Source organism: Saccostrea cucullata, unplaced genomic scaffold, assembly GCF_032062105.1.
Source record: "Saccostrea cucullata isolate Sc308-1 unplaced genomic scaffold, CSIRO_AGI_Scuc_v1 ctg422, whole genome shotgun sequence".
NCBI lineage: Eukaryota > Metazoa > Mollusca > Bivalvia > Ostreida > Ostreidae > Saccostrea > Saccostrea cuccullata.
The window spans coordinates 109906-135073 of NW_026929454.1; the positions used below are offsets into that span (position 1 = coordinate 109906).

General features: G+C 30.9%; 3 protein-coding genes and 2 long non-coding RNA genes across 5 annotated transcripts; 1 reads left to right on the plus strand and 4 right to left on the minus strand.

Moving 5' to 3' along the window:
- Positions 1-1099: 1099 nt before the first annotated feature.
- Positions 1100-3653, minus strand: LOC134280899 (uncharacterized). Its single transcript, XM_062763354.1, has 5 exons — positions 3531-3653; positions 2917-3063; positions 2413-2508; positions 1571-1688; positions 1100-1456 (listed from the first exon to the last, which is right to left on the minus strand). The coding sequence occupies exons 1-5, from the start codon at positions 3610-3612 to the stop codon at positions 1357-1359; spliced, it is 543 nt and encodes a 180-aa protein (XP_062619338.1). The 5' UTR covers positions 3613-3653; the 3' UTR covers positions 1100-1356.
- On the plus strand, positions 2989-20866 carry LOC134280901 (uncharacterized). The gene is made up of 3 exons (XR_009994982.1): positions 2989-3083; positions 8912-9058; positions 20578-20866. It is a non-coding gene; the product is annotated as an uncharacterized LOC134280901 (long non-coding RNA).
- LOC134280900 (uncharacterized) lies at positions 9067-10574 on the minus strand. The gene is made up of 3 exons (XR_009994981.1): positions 10536-10574; positions 10150-10236; positions 9067-9190 (listed from the first exon to the last, which is right to left on the minus strand). It is a non-coding gene; the product is annotated as an uncharacterized LOC134280900 (long non-coding RNA).
- Positions 14144-16001, minus strand: LOC134280891 (heavy metal-binding protein HIP-like). The gene is made up of 2 exons (XM_062763341.1): positions 15844-16001; positions 14144-14552 (listed from the first exon to the last, which is right to left on the minus strand). Exons 1-2 carry the CDS (start codon positions 15992-15994, stop codon positions 14164-14166), a joined length of 540 nt encoding a protein of 179 aa, XP_062619325.1. The 5' UTR covers positions 15995-16001; the 3' UTR covers positions 14144-14163.
- A 2262-nt stretch (positions 20867-23128) lies between the features above and the next one.
- Positions 23129-23482, minus strand: LOC134280896 (cerebellin-2-like). The gene has a single exon (XM_062763347.1). It carries the CDS (start codon positions 23480-23482, stop codon positions 23129-23131), a length of 354 nt encoding a protein of 117 aa, XP_062619331.1.
- Between the last annotated feature and the right edge of the window lie 1686 nt (positions 23483-25168).

The following is a 25168-nucleotide window of genomic DNA, read 5'->3' on the forward strand; positions in this document are numbered from 1 at the left end:
CCTCATCCATTATATTTTAGCTTATTTCTATCAATGACATTTTATTTTATCTTTTAGAATATAAGAAAATATTTTAAAACAAGAAAAGAATTTTTCAGCATCGATAAAATTTATGGCTTCACTCTGTAGGAAAAAAATCTCTATTTTTTATCAATTGATTTGTATGGCAACAGCTCTCTTTGAAATATAAGAATACAATTTGTGTTTCTATATAAAAAATTAAAATTACGAAAAAGAACAGAAAATGTACCTCTTCATTCATTTTTAACTTTCTCACATTGATAAGGAATATAGCCTATTTTTGAATTGCATAAGCAAATTACATTATACATTTTCTACGCCTTTTTTGCCATATCCAGATAGAAGGGGGCATAATTCATAGAAATCATCAATTTACATTCAAAATATATCACTGAAAGGGGGGGGGGCTTCATAAAGGTTTGGAAATGAACAATGGTTGTGACAAACAAAATATATATACAGTATACACTCTATAAAACAAATCCGTAAACAGGGCAAAAACACCGACTCCCAGAAAGTTACTGTTAGCCGGTTACATTTTCGTGATCTCTTATACTATAGTACAAAATAATTAGTATAAAACTAATACCTTACAATTGGTATTATACAGATATAGACCAATTGATAGATTTTTATTGCCTATCATGCCCTATAACGACGATTGAATTTTTTAAATGAAAGAGTCAAACAACTGTATTGACATCCCTGGAACATAAACTTATCTGTCAATAGCCCACATTCTTTCATTATTACATACATATTCAGTTGAGGATAAAAAAAGCTGAAGTAATCTCATTTATCATACAATTTGGTTCATAATTTGCCCTTGTTATTTGTAGTAACTAAACCCTCCAAATAAAAAAAAAACAGATGCTGCAGACTACGTTTATTTCATGTTTGAATCGACATGTTATTGGGAATCAATGTTGATATCTGATATAAAAAACAATCTAATGAACCTTTTTCCTTGAATGACATTTAATTAAAACTATATTAAAGGCACAAGGGCAGAGATACTACGTGCCGTCATACTTGGGCAGAGTTTACTAATTGGAATTGGTTGAGGTATTTGGACCAGTTACAGGGGAGGCGAACAACTTATAATTTGAAGATTTTTTTTTGTTCAAAGAAAAATAGGGATGCAGTTACATGAAAAGAAGAGAAGAACTGTCATTAGTGAAACAAAACTTGGTGGACTTTATCCTTCTATCTCTATATACATAAATTATTTCAGCTTTATAAGGTTTACTTATTTGTATATTGTAAAACTGAAGATCAACGCTGAGGTTTAAAAATTGATTTTAATGTAATGCATATGAAAAAATAAGATTTTTTTTATTTTATAAAATGGATGATATCTTTGAGATAATTAAACTTGTCGTGACTTCTTATGTATAGGCATTCCCTGATGACAAAACCAAGATAACCTCCCATTCTGAAACAAAAAAGCAGTATTTTATTCAATCTTTTAAAATTAAAATCTTGATAATAATGTTTTTTTTTTCTTTTTCATTAGAAAATCGTTTATCAAAATGTGTTTTATACCTACCCGTCTGGAACTGGTTGACTTCCGGTAACTAAATATCCGGTCCCAAACGGTGATACAAAGTTTTGTTCCGTTCGAAACCATCTCCCACATTCTTTGTCATTGTAGGAAATTCCAAACACTATGAAAATAAAGGAGACGCAATAACATTTGTATTTAATCACTAGAAAGAGAAATACAAGTAATTGAAATGATGGAAAGTCACAAATGTATATTACAGGGTTACTACATATGATTCTATAACTTGTGGTCCTATACTTAATTCAACAATTTCATCTTTTTTGCGGAAAACAGTTTGCATAAATTGAACATATTGCATCTACCCATTTCAGACGTGTTTGAGATTCGAATCCTGAACAGTTTTTACAGTGACATCATAGCTTTTTTATGTCGTTTTTTTACATTATAAGTACAGATATAATTCAAGGGGGGGGGGGGTAGAAAAAATATAGTTCGGATCCAGATTTACTTTACCATACTTTTTTTTTGTGATACTTGCATATATAAGCAACACGAAAACTTGGGAATAAGATACTTTTTTTATCTAAAATAGTCTTGATTTTAAATTGTATCCAGAAAAACAAAGTCAAATAAAAACATAACGACGTAATTACATTCTTGCTGTGTGGATATAGTCAAACCAATTTTTTGTTTTATTTTGATTTTTTTTCACAATTTAGTACTGCAAATGTCTGAATGAAATTTTAAGGCAAAAGTCTAAAAGATGAACTTACTACTGTATGAAAATTTGGTTGACAATTTTGACAAGTAGTGGTGAAATAACTTTTGGATCAATCCTCGTACAGGTATTCATCACTAAATAAGACGTTTTTACAGGTACTAACCTGAACAACATATGAGCCGTCTCAGTCCTCCTTCAAAGTTGAGTCCATTGAGGTAGCTTTTCTGTGGACACACAAACGCTTCACGTGCACCAGCGTCTTAAACAATTGTTAAGATTAAATTAAACATGAATATTTATTAATTTAAAGAAAAGACAGAGGTACATGTATTCTTTAAGTTAAAAAAATTGTACCTTCATATCCAATTTTCACAAAATAAATATATATTTTACAATATACAACATATCAATAGAATCTCTTCGTGTTTTTTTATATATAAGACTCTTACTACATTTCGAGTATTTTTAACCTCACATGTACATGAATGTGAAAACATTGAGAATAAAAGACCGAAAGTGTATAGTTAGTATTTGTTTCGTTACAATCAAAAAGTAGTTCCTCGGCATTTATAGTAGAAATAAATATTACTGCTTCATCATGCCAAGATCATTGTCTTTATATAAAGCAGTGTATGTATTCTTCATATAAAATTTCGGTTTGACTTACTGAAAACTGCACATTGTTTTACCGTTCCTGGCGGAGGAAGACATAATGAACCAAAAAATCTAGTTGGATCACCTCCTCTGAAGACAAGTGCTCCGTTATCCGAACAGTTTACATTTGAAACTTGAGCAGAAGTGGGTTCTGTGATTTCTACAATTTATTAAGTCTTGGTAAGTGGGAGAGTGAATAAGCAAACAAAGTAAAATTAAATAATAAAAGCACACATTTTGATACCCGTTCTTGACATTAATCCGTCTCCTATTCAATAAAATATTGGTCCACCGGATTCAATTCCTGATGAGATACATAAAAAAACTAAATATACACTTATGTTCCTGAATACTACGTAAGGCATTTTTTTGTCCCGTAAATGGTGTGTACTTTATTTTTAATGAATAAATATAACAATGGAATCCTGTTAATTCACGATGTTGTATTTAGAGTTATGAGAACTGCTTTTGTCAATCACGAAAATTACATAATATGTAACTCGGTATGTTTCAGAACATTCTATAGGACTGAATTTATGTTTTCTTGCAAAATAACTCTAAACAACTAAATTATTGACATAAAATTTCTTAATTATTCTTAAAATGACTTTATAGATTATTTCTTACCTTGAACAACATCCCCAAGCTTTATTCGTACTGCATTCACCGTCAAACATCCCAGCAAGCAAAGAAATACATTGATTATCATGTTCTTTTTGAAAAGAAAATGAGCTCCACATGCGTTTTATAGATATACCTCTGACATTGACTTCAGAAGTTAAATAAATATGGTTATTGTACATTTTGATTTATTTAGACTAATTAAATTTCTATAATTTGAATTTTTATAAGGAGAATATGTAAAATAAATCTTTAAAAATGTCAATTCTTACTCGTTTATCTTTTGACAGGAAATAATAAATATCTCACGTTAAATATTTTTTCTATGAACCCTTCCTTTCTGGTTTTTGTATTTTTTTTTTTTTGTTTTAAATTAGCATAAATCTAGTTTTTTTTAAGAGAGAGAGAGAGAGAGAGATGTTGCATTTCATCATTGTTCTTATTGTTTTGTGATGATTTTTATTATAAACAAATTTAAAGGCAACTTTCTTGACAACGTCGGCGCTTATGCAAGAAGGATATGGAGATAACGAACAGTATTCAATCTCAACGTCCATTAAACAATATACAAAATAAGAGCAGAGCAAACACGGACCTCCGAAACATCAAAGGTGGGATCAGGTGCCAAGGAGGAGTGAGCATCCCCTGCCGACCGGTCACACCCGCCGTGTGCTCGTTGTCATGATCAGGAAATAACGGAAAAAATCCGTAGTCAATTCAATGTATAAATAATGGACTAACAATTGGTATGAAAAACGTCAGTCAGCATTTGACTCAATGATAAATTGTATTTGCTGACAAGGTCATTGTATCGACCACTGAATTTACGAAATGATGACTTTAAACGAGACTGTTGATATTCTTGTTTCATCAACTTGCTTGTCAATAATTTACCTCGTTTAAGAAATGGTTCATACGTAGAGCATGCTCTTGCGTATCGAATCAACTGATATATATATACTCCGTATGCAGGTGATGAAGGTATATTGCTGCATAAGTAAGAGAATTTGACGATAGAAAAGTTAAAGTCATCACGTTTATCATATAGCTTGGTTGTTAGATTACCATTAGTGTCTTTTTCAAGTAAAATATCCAAGTATGAAGCAGAAGTGTCGGACTCTGTGGTATCTTTTATCTCAAGCTCACCAGGATATATCGTATCGACGTAGGAATGGAAATTATCATTATTAATTGACAATACGTTGTCGATATATCTAAATGTCGAGTTGAAGGCCACAGCAAGTGTTTTCTTCTTTTCACGCATAAGATTTTGCATAAATTCTGCTTCATATGAATATGAAAATAAGTCTGCTAATAACGGAGCGCAATTTGTACCCATGGGAATTCCAATAGATTGTTGGAATACCTGGTCTCCAAAAACCACATAGATATTGGAAATAAGAAACTCAAGCATCTTCTTGATGTCAACTTCAGAGTACTTATGTGTGCAATCAGAATCTGTTTTAGCAAACTATCACGCAAGCCACTCTATTGATAACATCATGAAACTAAAAAATTATAGACAATTATTTCTTTAAGTCAATTTTATTAGTCTCTTTACATACAACATTTCAAAATCTTCCATGAACTGCCTTTGTTATATATTTGTTGACATCTCATAAACGACAATTCTCATTCAAAATAGTTTGTCGTTGCCCTGTTCTACTCCCACTTCAATTATAGCCTAACAAGATCATATGGACGGCACAAAACAATATTGCGAAACATAAACGTAAAAAGTTTCCAAGGTCCAGGCGTTTGTTAAATTTAAAAAAAAATCATGTAAATAGGGCAGTAAGATGAAAATATGTTGAAATTCAAGTCGGATTGTTAGGAAAAATGAGCTTAATTTTGTCTTTTACTCGTGATAGTTTGTATGTATATTCTATCGTTAAAATCGGGTAAAACTACATAGTCCAGCATGTTTCCTCAAACTGTAAACAATTAGTGAGAGGTACATGTATCATCACCTATCAAACTAATTTTCTAACTAAAATCAAATAAGGAAGAAAAAACATTCCAAAAGGAAAACATGGCCTGGGAAGTTCAAGATCGGAGGGGAGGGGTGTAGAACGGTTGCCGTTTCTTCCTAAATGTATTTTCAATTGGCCTATGATTATCATTATAAGCACAATAATTATATCACAAAAGAATTTCCTTGTCCTTGTGTTGAAGTATGTCGGCGATTGTAAAATTCAGTAAAATTCAGTGTTTGTGTCGCAAAAGTCTACCATGCATGGATTCAGAATCTTTTCTCCAAATCTAACCAGTTTTTCTACCTCTTCAACTGGGGTCTATCTGTGTTTTCTAGGGCCTGTTACAAATAACTTTGTTACAATTTGAATCCTGTAAATAATGACCAATCGCATAAGCATACTCTCAAAATGCACCCTGTGTTCTTATCCACACTTTATCAATTTTCTTCATTTTCATTACAGCTGATGAAGACCCGGAGTCCAAATTAGATCTGCCATACGATGACACAAAAGCATTATATATCTGTAAAAATTATTTATTTATTGTGTGATAATTAAGAGTAAAATGTATAACCAATAACTTTACCCCTGTGAACAATTTCTAAATAGTTTTCCACTCATTGTGAGAATCATCCATCGGAGATAGAAGAGGCCATTATCAGGTGCTGTGAATTTACCGGTGGTAGCCTTATAAGCATTTCCAGAGATTTTTAATACTTGTCCAAAAATATTCGTACATGGAGTACATGGCGGGCTTTATCAGCAAACTGTGGATGCGTACGTCTCAATGGCTCATGAATTAAACATTGCTTCAAATGTAACAGGTTGTCAGAAAAAATTGAACACCCTACAGCAACAAAAACTGAGATGAATATGTATCATCAATCTGATGAGGAAAATAAATATGTTCATGAGAAATATAGAAAGAAATATCGAGCAAGTAATTAAAAGTTAAAGCCCAATAATATGTCCTCTTTATCTGTCGGATTTTATTTCATGAACCTGTATTTTTGACAATATAGACATTCATATAAAGTTTTTGACCATCCACTTTCAAAAATAGTGAGTCTTCAACTGATAATGCGAAAACAGTTGACCACTAGGAGTTGAATTCTTTTTCTGAAAAGCGTTCAACTGATTTGTGAAATATACTAATCTTTGAAACAGTTTATAAACAAACATTTCATTTGTATGAATTATATTCAGAAAAAGAAAAGTATTTAATCTCAAATGCCCATGGGCAAGTAATGACTGCTTGCTGGAAATCCACTTGCCCAGTATAGGTCTCTATTATTCTTTACTTTTTTTAAATATTAAAAGAATTCTGAAAACTAATTGTCATGCATCACGTGTTTTGTTGCTTTTCTTGTTGTGTTGGTAAAAATATGCCATTGCTTTAGACTAATTCTATACATAACCCTTTCTGCACAGAAAATGAAAAAAGCATGTAAAAACTTATATTTATGAGAGTGTGCCAGCTCAATTCATTTATAACATGCATTTAGATTTATATGTATATTTATGTCAATTCAGAAACTCCATTGTTTTGACTTTTCATATTTTCAAGAATACTGCTTGTCTTAGATTTCAAATTTCCCTCCATTTTTTTCAAATAATGCATGCAACGTTCGTGCACTGACTAATGGAGCATTCAACTAGCGGTCAACTGCAAAGGAAATAGAGGAGTATTCAACTAGCGGTCAACTGTAAAGGAAATAGAGGAGTATTCAACTAGCGGTCAACTGCAAAGGAAATAGAGGAGTATTCAACTAGCGTCAACTGCAAAGGAAATAGAGGAGTATTCAACTAGCGGTCAACTGCAAAGAAAATAGAGAGTATTCAACTAGCGGTCAACTGCAAAGAAAATAGAGGAGTATTCAACTAGCTTCAACAGCAAAGAATATATGGGAGCATTCAATAGTGGTCCACTCTATGCAAATGAGTCGAATGCTCCCTCATTTGCATGGCAAAATTCAACTAATGGTCAATTGATGGTCAGTTGACCGTCAACTAGTAGTCAACTGAATACTCCGATTGAATTCTAATAGTATTGTACATATGGGATTGTTTGATTTTTTAAATTGAGGATTACGTATTTTTAGGTAATTAGTGAAAAATCCTTATTCCAGTTGGTACATCCGTGTTATTTAAGTGATTTATTTAAACTAGGGCAGACAAAATGTATATTACACAAAATATTACATACTAAATGTCTTAACATTAAGTATACATTGCTTTTGATGATCATTATTGGTAACAATTAATTTTTCAAAATATTTTACACTAAGAAGGAAATCCACTTAACTCTACATGGATCTATAATAAAGCAAACAAGCTAGATGTAAAACCTAGTTTAAACCTTATACGTACTTTAAACAATTTATAAGTATAAACCTACTGCGCTGATATCACACAAGGAAGAACCCCCAAATTGTTAGAGTTTGTACGAGTGGAAAACAACAATCCCCCACAGGCAAATAGTGGTGTCTAAATATGAATGAAAACTCTCGAAGGGAAGTTAAAAAACACCAACAAATTCATTCAAATTTTAGCCAGTTACAAAAATCCACTAGCAAACCAATCAAATATTTAGAGAGTATGTTATGTTCATTATCAAATACTTACAGTTTAATTGAGCAAATTTAATGTCTATTGCCTGAGCTGTCTCCAATAATCCTGAAGGTACTATGACTTGCTTTTGTTTTCATATGCAAATTCTGCTGATCGTACATTTGCTAATTTTTTTAAGACTCCGTTCAAAGGTATATAATTACTAAGAAATACAAATGTCTTGTATTTCACCAAGATAATTCAATATGCAGATAGTTCTGATAGTTTTTTGGTATCAATCTTCATTTGTAATGTTGTTTGATTATCTAAGCATAGAACCCTATTACACGGTGTACATACATATAAAATATTTGTAGCTCAATTAACGATCCTCTCTGCTGACTTTATAACACAGTGAGGGAGAAGGATTGTTTTAATTTTTATATATTTTAATTGATCTTTTTTGGGGGTGTAAACAAACGGTGGATTAGACTGAATGAAATGTAATTATAGACTTCACTATACAGGATCGTCATCATGTTGCTAAATGTGCATTAATTGAAACTGAATGTCTTGATATATCGAGTGTTAATTCCTTTAATCTCTTGAGGTTTTAAACCACTAGATAATGAAATTAGTTTCTATTGTCATAAAATCGTTCTGTCCGTCGGTATCTTTGTCCAATTTGTAAATACAAATGATAAATTGAATTGATTTTGAAAGTTTTGAAGGTTTATTTCAGCTAACAATATCGTTACAATTTGAATCCTGAAAATGAAGACCAGTTTGCATGAGCATACTGTCCATATGCACAATGTGTTTTTATCCAGACTTTATCGTTCTTCTTCATTTTTATTACAGCTGATGAAGACCCGGATGCCAAGTGATGACTGTTTGTCTTGCCATCCGAATGATTATAGCCCAAAGTTTTGCCGTTGTGAACAATTTCAGTGGGAAATAATTTATTTGTGAGAATCGTCCAATGGAATGTGTAAAGCCCATCCTCAGGTGCTGTGAATTTGCCTGTGGTAGCGTTATAAGCATTTCCAGAGTTTTGTGTTACATACCCAAAAATAACAACAGTGTAGTTACCAAGGTTTTCCTGTGCTTTTGATACACGTGCATGAAAAGCGATCTTTTCTATGAAAAGAAATGACAAATATAATTATTTTACTGCATCACAAAATACAGAAAAAATCCTACTTTTTGCATTTTAGATATGGCTATAAAATGGCTTTAAAATGAATTTTTACATAGTCAACTTTCTTAACTTGTTAAGCAATATACAATATGTACCTTTATCACCTGCTTTAAAGTTTATGTCTCCTGGTTGATATTGATAGGCATGGGCCTGTTCTACGTAGGAACAGATTCTAAAACGAATCAAGCTATTGACAAAGGGTCGACAAAATTTTCTCTCAAACTCTGCACTTATCGCTATTGAGCAGTGAAGGATCTTTCTCGTGTTAGCACCAACTGCGACACGTGCCTCGGTTTATATGGTCGCATCCGAAGGACCGGTCTCCATGTCCCACAGTGGGATTCGAAACCTCGACTTAAAGATAAACTCTTTACTTAGCGACTCAAGAGCAGACGCTCTAACCACTGCGCTACGCGGGTAACATTAATAAGAGTAACAAATATGAGTAAAAAAAAAGCCTTATTTGCCTTACTGAAAAAGAAGAATAACAAGGACAATCATAACATACTATCAGTGACAGTTCTTGCTGATCAAAAAAAGGTTGAAGCAAGTGTGCTTTTTATAAGTGACTTCGGGTTATTGATCTAAATTGCTTTAAATATTTAAAAAAAAAACTTTCAAAAAACAAATCTTATCACTTATTGACCTTCATGATTTGTTTACGGATCAAAATGATTCAGGGCTTTGGTGGTTGTGTACGACGTCGGCAAAGCACGTGACTCACAAAATATTTAACTCAAATTTCCGTAGGAAGACGATAATTTGAAACTGTTAAATACATTATTACATCTAAATTTCTGAATTATCCAAACTCAAGGCAAGTGGTGGGTTATCTATTCATTATGTACATATACATGCATGTCAGTTTCTTAAACAAAAGTATTTTTTATATAAATACCTTTCTCTATTCCTGCACAGTTCCCATTTTGCAATTCATACAGGATGCATAGAGCAAGCAAGCAGAATTGCTTCAAATATTCTCATCCTATTTCAAGACGCAAAAAATGAATTTGAAATATGTTTCCAATGAGTGAGGCTATTTGCAATACCAGATAGCCTCAACTGTTTTCACTACTGCTACAAGAATATCGAAAAATGAAAAAAAAAATAGAAGTGTACCCTTTCTCATACTGTAATATACAATGTTAACATAAAAAGTAGTGAACTATTATTACAACAGATGTATTTTAGAAATGTAAAGAGATTTATACTGTCATCCTTAAAGTATATAAACAACTTAGAATGTGTATAAAAATGTATGTGTAACAAATATTAGAATCTTACCTTAATAAATTATCGAAAAAATTTAATAAATCTGCCTTGACAATTTGATTTCAAAACTAAGAGAGCGCAATATTTTATAACATTTAAATATAAAATATAAGAGAATCGTGATTAAAGAAAGGTAACAGGTTGTCAATAAATAAACACGCAACACCCTACAGCGAAAAAACTGCTATAAACATGTCTCATCAATTTGATGAAGAAAATAAAATGAATTGGTTCCTGAAAAATATAGACAGTTATGTCATACGAATTATGTAAAGCTCAAGATCAATTACCCAGTCCTGTTTTTCAGTCCGATCTAATGACATTGAAAGGTATTGTTAACAATGTAGATATTCATCTGCTTTTTTTCAAATTTTCAACCCACTATTTCTTAAGATTGTTAACCTTGTGTTATGAAACCGTATTGCTTAAAATGTGGAGATGAAAATAATACTTGTTTTAATTTCAGTCGTTCAGGTTAATACACCTAAAATTCAAAAAATGGAGAAAAAAAATTTCAATAAAATATAAAAAAAAAAAAATTATAATACAGTTTTTAAATGACAAATATCTATATTGATCAGCGATATAAATCTCCTCTTTCCGTCAACAGCAGGGCCCCTATATTTGCCGCTCATTTGGTTTTTGTTCAATATAAAAAAGTTTTTATAAGTGAAGACGGAAGTATTATGTCTTACTTCAGTAAAACTCCCAGTATCTACTTAAAAGCAGAGATCAGCTTTACTTTTGGTTGTAACATAATGCATGCAATATATAGTCTTGCAAAAACACCTGAACGATTCAACAAGAGGATCGTTAAAAGAACGAAAAATAAAATAAATATTTAAATTTAAAAAAATACCGGGTATTTGACACAGAAAAATTTTGATGGAGAGAATCTATATAGACTCGCAGCTAGGTTAAGGATTCCCAAAGGTAGATCAGTCTATGCAGAAAATCGGGAACTCGATTATGACGTCATGTTAAAATTGTACAAATGAATATTGGCGAATAAATAATAATTTTCTTTTTCATACATTCTTACTTACTGTTATTTCTCATAATTATTGTAAACATAAACTGTGTAACTTATCTTGTCATTAAAACACTATTTGAATGTAAAATCAAAGCCTTGATCTCGCTACATGCTGACAGATATGACGTCATAGACTATTTTGACATGCAGTTTCTCTGTACTTGAGAAGCAAATCATTGCCACTTGAAAATATGAAAATTAAAACTAAATAAGCGTGATATGACTAAAATTGAGTCATATTTTGCATTACTCTATATTTCACTGTATTATTTAATTGATAACAATTAGGTATCTTATAAAGTCGCAGTCATGCACTTTTATGCATAAAAGTACTACAATAACAGGCACAACCCCTCTAAAATCTCAAAAGTTCAACGATATCCGCTTACCTATAAATTATATTTTATACACATGTCGCTACTGTCCCTACTATTTTGAAAAGTGCTGGGGCAAGTCTCGCTGTTGCCTATTCTATCTGGGTGCACATAGGACTGCGTTCGTGAACAAGCATTTTAATTGCAGCATGACATATATTAAAATAACAAACTGTGGTGAAGCTCCAAAGTCCATTAAACAATACAAAGAGCAAGAGCCACTTTGAACCATATTTGGCCCTGAGAATTTCCGGAAAAATCTAAACTGCTCAGTTTAGGTGGCAAATGCAGTATTTATCACTTGAAATGTTTGTGACCATCTTATTGTTCATGACGTAATTTTCTCTCTAGTCAATTATTACGTCATAAAATGCGTCATTTTCCTCATATCCTGTAAATTTCTTTGAAAATGACTTAAAGTTGAAGTATTTTTTCAATATTTAATATAGAGCACAACCTCTGATCCAAAATATGCAAATACAAAATGAAAGATCTGTTTCTGAAGATCCAAAAACATGTTTTATTTTTTTTTATCCTTGGCAGTGGTCATATTTTAATTCTTTGCTGAAGATCTCAAATACGCATGTTTTCTGCAAATTTAAAGAACATTGCTATTTCTCAAAGCCCGTTTTCCAATATCTGGATTCTCAAAAAGAAATTTTATTACAGGAAATTAAAGCACCAAGTGTCTACTTTATTTTGATGTAAGAAATGAGAAAGAGGGTAAAGTTAATCAGTTAATATAAGTACAGGACCATTTTATGCATAAAGTGAACCTAGCTCTTTAGTATCAGAGCAATCATGGACCTCTGAAACATCACAGGTGGGATCAGGTTGCCATATAGGATTTAGTATCCCCTACCACCGTGTGTTCTTTGTCATTAAAAACATAGCTCCTCAAAATCAAAAGTTATGGATAAGATTAAAGTTTTTGCGGGAAAAAAAGCTAAACAGACAGATAGACAGATAAAGAAAAAGACATACAGACAGACGGACGGACACATGGGCCTCTCACATGCTAAGCAAGAATAATACCCCTAGACTATCGAGACTTTTCAGTAGGTCACATGTTTATATCACGTTGCTCATTGTCAAACTTTCACACAAAACATGATATTGTGTAGTTTCGCTTTCACTATTTGGAATTCGGAATCTAGAAAAAATTGCACTAGTTTTTTTTTTTTTTTTTTTTTTACATAATTAGGTCCCTCATTCCTGTAAATCACCTCAATGGTTGATGACTCAGGATCTTATTTTTTATACACTCTCTAGTCAAGGTATTTCATTAAATGACCAAATTAAATACCAGGGCAGATTCAGAATTTTCCATGGTTAAATATTTTACATATTTCATTTTTAATTTAAACAGGTTAAGATTTTTTTTCTGTCCATATATATTTTATGTTTATTTTTAACAGGTTTAAATATGTCTACTTGTTATCTATAATCCTTTCATATTTAATTTTTGGACATGTTATCATTTTAAATGTTTTCTGTAAAATATTTAAACAGATTCAGATTTTGTTTCTTATATGAATTTTGGTGGTCCCTATAATCTCAATAGTATTTTTAAAAAAAATCTCTTTAAGAAGAATTTAACAAGATATTTTTATGCTTGTAATAGAATAGTAGGTTTTGCAAAATCTTACAATCAACTAAAATTTTTGGTCTTAGTAGTAAGTTCTTTTTTTAAACTGGCCCCAGTTTTTTTTTTATTTACCAAGGTAATATTTTCAATAGTGTTTACACTCTTTGAATTGGTGTTTTTATGCTCATTTCGTTTCCAATAAAAATTGAAATTGTTTTCTATAGTATTGTCACATCTATGTTTAATAACAATGCTTTGACTGTAAAACTAGTGTAAGAATATCTTGACTTGCATTCCTAGTCAAGGACATAAGATGCAGCAATCTTTCCTTGATGACTGTATCTTTCCCAGCTAAATTCTTTTGTATTATTATAGTTTTAAATTTTTGACCTTTTTTTCAAAATATCAAGTTTTTCACTCTTCAACATGTTTTTAACAAGCAGAACCAGTTTGTTCCGTTGGATTACCAGTTTGTTTTTTAACAAAAGTATTATTATTTGCAGATTAAAATCTTAAATATACTGTATTAAACATTCAAATTATTCAATTAATGAAATATAATTTAATGACAAGCTCACAGAAATATTCAAAATGTCATATGTTTAAAAGATTAATGCACATTTCTCTCAATGGCAAAACTGTCTTTTAAAGTTTAAAACCAGAGAATGACGACCAATTATCATAAGCAAATTTTCCATCTCTACCAAATGTCCTTATCCAGACATTATCATTCCTCTTCATTTTTATGATAGCAGATGAAGATGCACTATCATAATTAGAGCTTCCTGTTTTGCCTTCGGCATGACCGAAACCAATTACTTTTCCGTTATGAACAATCTCTGTTTTAAAACACGAACCTACATTGGTTAATATTGTCCATTGAAATGCGTAGAGGCCATCATCAGGTGCTGTGAATTTACCTGTTGTAGGGTTATAGGCGTTTCCAGAGTTCAGAGTCACTGTTCCAAATACTACAATGACATTCACGCCAAGGTTCTCTTGTCTTTTGGTTAAACGTGCGTGAAAAGCAATTTCTAAAAAAAAAATGGCATTATATTTAACTATAGGTACAGAACATAATTATTTAATATTTTCACACACTGTTCGAATGATGTGGACCTTTTAAATCAAGTAATGGACAATCAAACTTGATCAAAGTAAAATTATTACATTGATCAAATTTGATTACCATAGAGTTTTTTAACAAAAAGATTACATTTTTCAAACTTAATTAATGTAAAGTTCTGCATAACTGTACATTGATGAAGTTTGATTGCCCATTTACTTTAAAGTTTTACGTAACAAAAATTAACATACAATCAGATAATCATATTATTACAGTTTACAAAGAGAGTTTTACAAATTTTATACGATAAATTAAAGTCAAGGTTTTTCGATCTCATTGATATCTGCTTTTTCAATAAAAATTCGTAAACTTGCTTCCCTTGTCATTGGTCATTTGCTAAATTATTAACTAAAGTTAAAAAGCATTCAGATTGTTCACAAAAGTACTCTTAATTCGACATAAAAAAGATGCTTAAGTTTCTGATTGACAATATCTATGTGGTTTTGGTGGCCAAGTCTTCCAACAATCTATTGGAATATCCCTGGGTACCAATATTGCGCCCCGTTATTATTAGCAGACCTATTTTTGCATTCATGTACAGCAAAATTTGTGCAAAATCTTGTGCGTTAAAGGATAAAACACTTGCCGTGGCCTTCATCTCGACATTTAGATATATTCACGGCGTATTGTCAATTAACAAGTTTAATTTCCATTCTTCTATCGATACAATATATTTTGGTGAGCCTGAGGTAAAGCATACCAATGAGTCTCACACATCTGTTTTATATTTGGATATTTTACTTGAAAAAGACGTTAATGGTAATCTAACAACCAAGCTATATGATAAACGTGAAGACTTTAATTTTTCTATCGTCAACTTCCCTTACTTGTACAGCAATATACCTTCTTATGGAGTTTATGTAGCTCAGTTGATTCGATACAATCGATTCTATGGTCGATACAATGACCTTGTCAGCAAATACAATTTATCATTAGTCAAATGCTGACTGACGTTTTTCATACTAATTGTTAGCTAATTATTTATACACTGATTTAAAGACGTTATTTCCCGATCACGACAAGGGGCACACAACGTGTGTGACCAGTCGGCAGGGAATTTTTACTCCTCCATGACACCTGATCCCACCTCTGATGATTTGGAGGTTCGTGTTTGTTCTGCTCCTCTTTCGTATTGTTTCATGGACCTTTGATGTTAAACAAGGTTCGTCATTTCCATGTGTTCTATAGTAACTAAATACCTTTTTCCTTTCCTGTACAGTTCTTTTTTTCATATCCAATTCCTTGACAGACTGTGTTGTATCTGTTGTACTTTCTGACGAAGTCTTGTGGGGTTTCTTTTGCATACACTTCAAGCAATATGCTCACAACAAGTAGTATCGCCTTCATCATGTTAGACCTATTTAAAAACGTAAAAAAAAAGAAAGAGTGAAGGGCTTATTTATCTTTCAATTTTAAATTTGCTAACAAATGTTATACAGCAAAATATCTTTCCAGCAAATACTTACATTTTGGACATAAAATAATAATAAATCTTTGTCATGAAGCATAATATGCCTATTGTCTGTGTGGCCTTCTATATATACTAATATCACAGCAATTAAAAGGTAAATCGAGTATCTGTATGTTTTATTTTCCATGTTTACAAATGTGATACCTAGTCATTGCCTTGTACTCCCACACAGGGAAAAAAGTTTTGCAAGCAATTGCCGATATTTCTTTTTATGTTCAAATTTACTTCATCCCTAAATGAAAATCTCCTCATAAGCAGTTTATTATCAAAATATTTCTTGGAATGTAATTAATATTTCTATCGTTTTCAATTTATTTATTTTTTTAAAATCATAAATGAAATACGAAGATAACGAACAGCAATCTTATTTTGTTTACAAGAGATAAAGAGGACGGGAAGAATCCTTGAAAAATATAGATTTGTGAACAAAATTTAACATACAAAGAAAAATTCAAAAAGCTACATTAAAATTAATTAATGTGTTCTTTCTATAATTTGTCACTTACATGTATCACCTCATCCATTTAAAGGTCAAAAATTCAACAATGCATCGCGCATATTAAACTTATGTTGAAAGATATAATGCCATAAGCAAATACTAAGTAAATATTAAACCATATGCGTAATTGTTTGTATACAAAAAAAATTATAAAGTGTATATTTCTGTTAAGACTTTATAACAATACAAGTACTGTAAAGGCATGTTTTACAATACAAATGCACGAAAAATGCAATACCATAAAGAAATAAATGAAACAATATGGGCAAATGTTTATATATAAATAAATTAATTAAATGTATATTTCTGTTACGGATTTACAAAATTACAAGTGCTGTTAACAGATGTTTCATAATAAATAATGAAACCAAAACTCGCACAGCACGCACATAAATAACTGTACAGCACGCACATAAATAACTGTTCGTGAACTGAAGTAATTTATTATATGTTAAATAGATAAAAATGTATGTTCAGTGTATATAGAATATTCATTGGGAAGTTGTTAATTTCTGAAAGCCAGTAAATATGTCACCTGATTTTTTTTTTCATGCTAATGAGAAAAGTTTAATATCTAAACTATGAATCATGTTCACAGAGGGGATATTTAAAAATTGTATTTTGTTACCATGTTCACCATTTTAATCAAATGAATTAGAAACAGCTTGGTTTAAATATAAAATTATTGTTTGTCCTTCTTCTTTAAGGCAAAACAGTTTAACAAAGATATGAATCCTGCTAAACAAAATAAGTGAATGCTTTGATATTTTGTTTTCAAAACGTAAAAGGGCGCAATATTTTACTATAGAAGTAAGACAGAAAATCGTGTTTTACTACTCTATAATTATATCGATTAACCGTACATTACTGATATTAAACACTGCTATGTCGGTAACAGGTTGACCTAAAGAATAAACACGCTACATCCTTCTGCGGCAAAAAGATAGGTTTCCTCAATCTTCTGAATAAAATAAATTTATATGAGAGAACAATTGGAATCATGATATCATTAATCCAGTCCTGTTTTCTTATATACGGTCTTATCCTTTCGTTCGGTATTGTTTACATTGTAGAGAATAATAAAGAACTTGTTTTCAAATTTCAAATCAGGCCCCGGGGCCATAAAACTGAGACGAGCTCATTTTTGATCTAAGTCTCACTTTTCCACTATTAATCTCTTTTTAAAAAGGTGACAATTAGATCAAAAGTGAGCTCGTATCAGTTTTATGGCCCCGGAGCCAGCACTTTCTCAAAAAAATTCCAGTCGAAAATCGAAGTAGGTATCTTCTTTGTAAAAAAAAATCATATGACCAATATATAAAGTATGCAGAAATACGAGTGTTGATCCAAAAGTAATGTCACAACTTTAATAAAATTGCTATAAATCGACGTAAAGCAACACAATTATACATGATGGAAGCTTTATTTATATCAAATCAGACCTGAAAAATTCAAAGTAATATGATGTATACTTTCTAAAATATCGGATTTTAAACAATGTGCATTTATGGTAGTCGCTGCACCTAACTATAATGTCATATGACGGATACGCACCGTCATATTTTTAAGCATTTCCCCTTCGTTTCATTAAAAAAATATTTGTGATTCACAAACACTTTCACCAGTTTTACTTTTTAAAGAGTTCTTGGTACATATGTACCATTATACACTCACTCGTTTCATAATTAAGCTCTCTGTCAAAATATTTTGAACAGTAGAAAAGGCAAACTTAGAAATTCACATATGCATGTCACTCTATACGTCTGCCTTTTTTGACATCAGGCACCATTGAACGTTTCCGTCCGATCACATAGATCGTTCGGTCTTTTTTTTCCTCTGCTTATCATTCAGTGACCAATCACTCGCCCAAAATTGCTAAAACCATCTATTAAGATGTCTCTTATTTAGATTCTTTATTCTGCAAGTCTGATTAATTAACGGTATTGTCGCTTGTGATGATTCCCATATTTTGAAGCAACAAATGCAATACAACTCGTCGAGCCATTTTTACCCATTTCGACAATCCCTATGTTCAATTCAACAGAGTAAAACAACAATGTTTATGATCAAAAATACCAATGCCGTCATTTAATTTTCAATGAAAGACTCGAAATTACAAGAATTGTGTGTTTTAAAAAATGGGAGATTAAGTGCTTTTTAGAATCTTTTTAATGTGTTTATCTTTTTCATTCTAAAAAAAATACACTTTAAAACGTGACGTTCCGTTGTGACGCGGCGACACCCCCTATGCTCTTTGTTTTAAACATCTATAAAATAAATACAAACAAACATTATTAAATTAAAATTTCAATGTTAATTAGACTTATATCTATGCATCTTTTGGTATATTGTTTTTGATAAAATGACGCCAAATATAAAAGATATGGACACTGTGACATTACTTCTGGATCAACCCTCGTACATTGCCATTTTAATCAATTTTACATGCAGGCGAAAAATATTTTAACTGAATCACAAAGAACTTGAAATATTGCTAAGAAGATAAAAGAAATTTCTACTACATATATAGAATATTTACTATTTAATTATCAATAATTATCAATAAGTATTTCATTCACATCAAAACAATACCATTCCCAAAAATAAATTATTCCAGGCTTCTTGACATCATTGACAGAGGCTCTTTCAATTAAAATCATCTCGAAAATTTACTTACATTGTCATTGATCATTTGCAACATCATTTCGTAGAGAAAAAAATCAGCTTGTACAAAAAAAAATACATGTAAATATATATGTAAAAATCGTGAAATCCTCAGTATAGAAAATACGTTAATGATATTTATTTCTCTACAAATTTTTTTGCGTTTGCATGTACATGTCCGTATTTGCTCTGCTCCCATTTTGTATTGTTTTATGGACTTTTGATATTGAATAATGTTCGTTATCTCTATGTGTTTCATGATAAAAACCACAATGAGGTTGTTTACGGTCAACTGGAGATGTTTATTCCTCCACAGCATTTGATCCACATCTGAAGTTTTTAAAATTCAGTGTTTCCTCCGCTTACTCTGTAGATAACAAAAAAAAATTGGTAGCAACTGTCCATTCACCATGCGCTCAGCACTTTAAAATGAAAGTTGCATATCTTTCAGATGAGACCCTAAAAACCGAGGACCAGTGTCACGATAGAAGCTGGCACGATAAAGAACACTCACTGCTGAGTTTGCTCAATGGCCCTGAGTGCCTAGTAAAGCTCTAAATTGAAGGTCTTTACCAGTATATGTTGATGTCTTAATATGAGTGAAAAAGTATCGAAATGGACGTAAATCAACATATCAATAAATCATTTATCATTAAGTATATTAATAACATTTTATTATTAACACTTTTCATTTTCTAACGAGTTCAACATGAAAATTTTTGAACCCGCAATGAAAGACACAACATAGTCTAACATGATTCATTTTGTGACGGTATCAATGGCAATCGTACAACATTGCTTTATGATAAACTTCAGGACTTTTCTATCGTCAACAGGGTTACATTTTATTTATGAGATAAAACTATTTTTAACCATTTTTTTTATAAATAAAAACACATTGTTGTTAGTATACATTTATTTTTTGTTCATCAACTTTTGCTCATTAAAAATGTGGAGTCCATTTTGATGAACATCCAGGATTAGTAATTATGTTTTAACACAGTAAATTAGACACCGTTTCAAAAGTATCAAAGTGAACAACTTTTAGATGGGTTTTCTCTTTAGAAAACTCTTGTTACTGAATGTAAGCCATTTTTCTTGCATTTATCTTCCAATTTTTTATAATAAATCAAGAACCATGCATTTTACACCAATTTTATTTTATTATCTTTATTTCAGACATTTTTATTTGTTACAATTTAAATCCTGTAAATGATGACCAATCTACAGAAGCATATTTTCCATTTGCACCATTTGTTCTTATCCAGACTTCATCTTTCTTCTTCATTTTTATAACAGCTGATGAAGATCCGGAAGCCCAGTGAGAACTGCCTGACGTGCCGTCCACATGGTTATAACCAATAATGTTACCGTTGAGGACAATTTGAGTGTGAAAGTATTTTCCACCTGCTGTGAGAATCGTCCATTGGAAGAAGTAGAGGCCATCCTCGGGTGCTGTGAATTTACCTGTGTTAGCATTATAAACATTTCCAGAGTTTTGTGTTACTCTCCCAAAAACAACAACAGCGTTTGTTCCAAGGTTTTCCTGTGTTTTTGATAAACGTGCATGAAAGGCGATGTTTCCTAATAGAAGAAGTTTTTTTAAAAAATATTAAAAGGAACTTTAAACAGACAAAGGTATCCTTAATTTTCCTGATCTTCCGAATGTATTTATAAAAATAAATACTATAATAATAACATTGCAAATAACTAATTTGTAATAAACTTTAACATTTCAGCAGGGTCTAGGTCAACAAATAAGTAAATCTGGATATTTATAGTCAAATTCTTTCGCATACTGCGTACGCACAGTACCCACAGTATTTGCCTTCCTTAAAAGATTACTAAAAACACCAAAATCCAATACAATTACATGTAGTAACAAATGTTTGTAGCAAGAGCGGTCTCTATGAACTGTAGATTCGCATTGTTTTATGAAGTTCCCTATATATACAATGCAAATATATATTTTAAAATAATTTCGTAAAAGCAGATTAACTCGTTATGTGTTGATGGCCAGTTTTTAGTATGCTAATACACGAAGATTTTGTGGTTACATACGACATCAGCAATGTTAATCTCTCACAAACTCAAATCGTCATGCACAGAGAAAATCCGAAACAATGATATCTTTTATTGCATTTAAACTTCGCAATCACTAGGGCAAGTTGTGTGTTTTTATATACATGTATAACATATATAAGTGTCTATTTAAATTATGTTTAATATGGAAAAAAATTAATAAGTGTTAAGAAATACCTTTCTCTTTTCCTGAACAGTTTCTAGTTTGATATCCCATTCCTTTACAGTCTGTGTTGTACTTGTTGTATTTATCAATGAAGTCTTGTGTAACTTCTTTTGCCTGCACTTCATAGATTATGCAGACAACAAGGAGACATACTCTCAGGATAATCATCCTATTTAAAGACATTGTCGCATATAATATTTAAGAATACTTAAGAATAATATTAAGAATAGATGAGACTATCTGCTATCTGGTTGAGGAATTTCTGATTGCTGGCACATTCAGCCTTATACATGTATATATATACTTGCCCTCTCTGTATATCATTCACAAAGTACTTAAAAGTAATTTGAGCACGCACAGTGATTTCTTTTTTAAATACAATATATGTATATAAAAGTAATATCAGCAATTTCTCATATTAAAAATAAATTAGGAGGTGTGTGAAGAGAGTTTTGTTCCATCTCTACTTTTTCAATACAGATTCATTTTAGAATTGAACATGCAATTCATGCTCAAATCCAAAATATTTATGGAAAGTTGAATTTGCAATGATTACTTTTCATATTTTTTTTCAATTTAATCTTAATTTTTAAAGATATAATTCATTCTGACAGAGGAGTTACATTTAAATTGTTTTAACAAAATTAAGTTTATGAACAACTTCGTTCAGTGGCGGTGCCAAAAATTCTTATTCGTTGCTTGCATTGTCAATTATTAGTAACTGGATGTAAAAGTAAATATAAATCAATCAACAATCATCAAGGCTTTAAAGCCTTGATCCCATGTCACGACGGGCTTTGTCACAATAAAAATGAAGCGCTGCTCTCTAACCCTAAGTGCCGAGTAAAGATAGGAAGGGGGTGCTGACTTTTCCATGGCACCTAATCCCATGTATGATGTTTCGGAGGTCCGTGTTTGCTCTGCTCCTATTTTGTATTGTTTAATGGGCTTTTGAGCTTGAATTCTGTTCGTTATCTCCATATATTTCATCTTAAGCCCTTCGCCACTATATGTCATATAATGATTCAGTCTTTACTCAGAATAGATATTCATTGTCGACGCTCTATGAATTAGTGATATTCATTTTCAAATGTCAAATTAATATACGTTTTCAGAAGCGGGATCGGGTGCCTATCAAGAGTAAGCAGTTGACCCTTGATCACAGCCAAGGTGAACGATATGCATTTATCAATATAGATATATTATTATTAAGTAGAAGAGAGTTACAGTTTATTGATAAAATAAAAAGTTGTTCAAAATTTTCAATAAATAAAATAATATAATGTTTTTCGTACATTTATAATGAGTTTAACACGTATCATTTATTTTGAAAATCTTTGCTTATTGAAGGTGTACAGGTCTATTTGGATAAAAATCTAGAATTAATGAATCTTCACGATCACATCTAATTAAACAAAGGTATAAAAATATATATGAAAGTAATTAAACAAAGGTTTTCTCTTTCAGAATAACTTCTTGTTATCTAATGTTATCTAAGCCTGTTACATTTATCTTCCATTTATTTATAATATATCCCGTACATGAATGTACATGAAACACATTATTGTTTTAGAATACCTTTATTTCAAACATTTTTTTCTATTACAATCCAAATCCTGAAAATGAAGAATATTCTTGATAAGCACATTTCCCTTCACCAAAGGTTGTTATCCAGACCTTATCATTCTTCTTCATTTTTATAAAGGCTGATGAAGTTCCGGATTCCCAGTTAGAACTGCCTGACACGCCGTCAACATGATTATAACCAATACTGTTATCACTGAGAACAATCCTTGTTTTAAAATATTTACCGCTCATTGTAAGAATTGTCCAAGTGAATGAATAGATACCATCATCAGGTGCTGTGAATATACCTGTGGTAGCGTCATAAGCATTTCCAGAGTTAAGAGTTATTGTTCCAAATACAACAATGGTATTCTTTCCAAGATTCACCATGGTTTTTGATAAGCGTGAGTGAAAAGCAATAATTCCTGTTCAAAAAAAGCAAAAATAATATACATATATAGTAGGGATGGCTATTTGTACCGATTAATCGGTCAGAACGCTAAGAAGCGGTTGGAAAATCCACAATCGGTAACTCTGATAAAATTTAAAAAAAAAAAAAAAAAGGTAAATTTGAATGCAATTTTCTTAAACCTCATTTTAAGAAAGGAAACAACGGCATAAAAGTTGATAATTAAAAGTTTTATTTTACACATCTTATTTATTAGGCTGATTTGTGGGTAATTATGGCTCTTTAATTTAAATTGCAGAGTAATTGGTCAGTTTTAGAAGTATTAATTATTTAAAACATTGTTTGTGACCCAGACTGTCCTGTAATTCTTGAGTGATTGTAATAATTCACTGTTGAGCATGTTTATGTTTTGCTGTTATCTATTTAATTTTTTTTTCTCAGAATAGCACTGAAATAAAGTGAAAATTTAGACATAGATTTGATTATGATGACAATGCAGAATGAACTTGTGTGATATTTCCCTTGTCTATTGGAATTAAATATGTGTACATACGTATATATAGTTTCCTTATTTAGATAAAAAAAAAATTCTAACTTCTTACGTCTCTTTCAGTCTTTTTGTATATGTAAATAATACTACTTTAAAAGTTTTTAAAATGTATATTTTGAAAGGATTAATCAGTTCATCGCTTATCAATTCTGTAATCGATTGATTTGCCATCCCTGAAATATATTTTTTACGAATAGAGTAGTACAATTTTTTGAGGAATTTGAAACAAGGTGAAGTTTAACTAATAACATGTACCTTTCTCTCTTCCTTTACAGTTTGTTGCCTTATATCCCATTTCTTCTACAAACTTGATTGTACTTGTTGTATTTATCGATGAACTCTTCCGATATTTCCTTTGCTTGAACCTCCATTAATTTCCATACAACGAGTAGTGTTGTCTTCAACATAATAAAGCTATTCAAAGACATTAGAGTAATAAAAATCCTTTTTTAAATAACAAAATACATAGATAATATTTATATGATGAATTATAATTTTACATTAAAATACACAAATACTCACAAATTTGACATTAAATGACAATTATATTTCTTGATGTAGAATATTGACATTTTTCAAACAATGTTTCTCTATATATACCATTAAATTAGTAATTAAATAGCAATTTGAAGATATTGCCGTATTAATTGTCAATTTCAACATTTATATATAAAGATGATGTTTTCCCATATTTTTTTTTTTTTTTTTTTTTTTTTTTTTTTGCATGTCTTACTCATTAAGTAAGTTATATTCAGTATTTTAAATCTTTTTTTTTCTTTACAAAATCATAATAAAGATTTTTAAAAGAGTATCAGTGAACGAATTTTTCCTATCATAATATAAGCTGATAAAGGTAAACGTTTTTAATGTTTTTGTTCTTAACACTGAATTGTTGTAAAGCTTATTTACCAATGATCAGTGCATAGACATTGTCTAATCAAAAAGTTAAATATTTAATACATTTAGAATATAAAAGAATTAAGCAAAGTTATTGTGATTGTGAAATTGATTTATTGCACGTTTCTGATACAGCAATATAATATTATAAGCTCTGGTAACATGTGTCATCATTTAATACACACACAAACGCTTTGAAATGCAACAAAAACATAAATAC

Bases quoted from the DNA above. Each gene is read 5' to 3' on its own strand.
- LOC134280899 (XM_062763354.1), bottom strand. From the start codon at position 3,612: ATGATAATCAATGTATTTCTTTGCTTGCTGGGATGTTTGACGGTGAAT. The intron at 2,509-2,916 runs GTAAGTCAAACC...CAATTGTTTAAG, and splicing joins AAAACAATGTGCAGTTTTCA to ACGCTGGTGCACGTGAAGCG. The intron at 1,689-2,412 runs GTTAGTACCTGT...TTATTTTCATAG, and splicing joins ACGGCTCATATGTTGTTCAG to TGTTTGGAATTTCCTACAAT.
- LOC134280896 (XM_062763347.1), bottom strand. From the start codon at position 23,482: ATGGTGAATCTTGGAAAGAATACCATTGTTGTATTTGGAACAATAACT.
- LOC134280891 (XM_062763341.1), bottom strand. From the start codon at position 15,994: ATGATGAAGGCGATACTACTTGTTGTGAGCATATTGCTTGAAGTGTAT. The intron at 14,553-15,843 runs GTATTTAGTTAC...TTTTTTTTTTAG, and splicing joins CTGTACAGGAAAGGAAAAAG to AAATTGCTTTTCACGCACGT.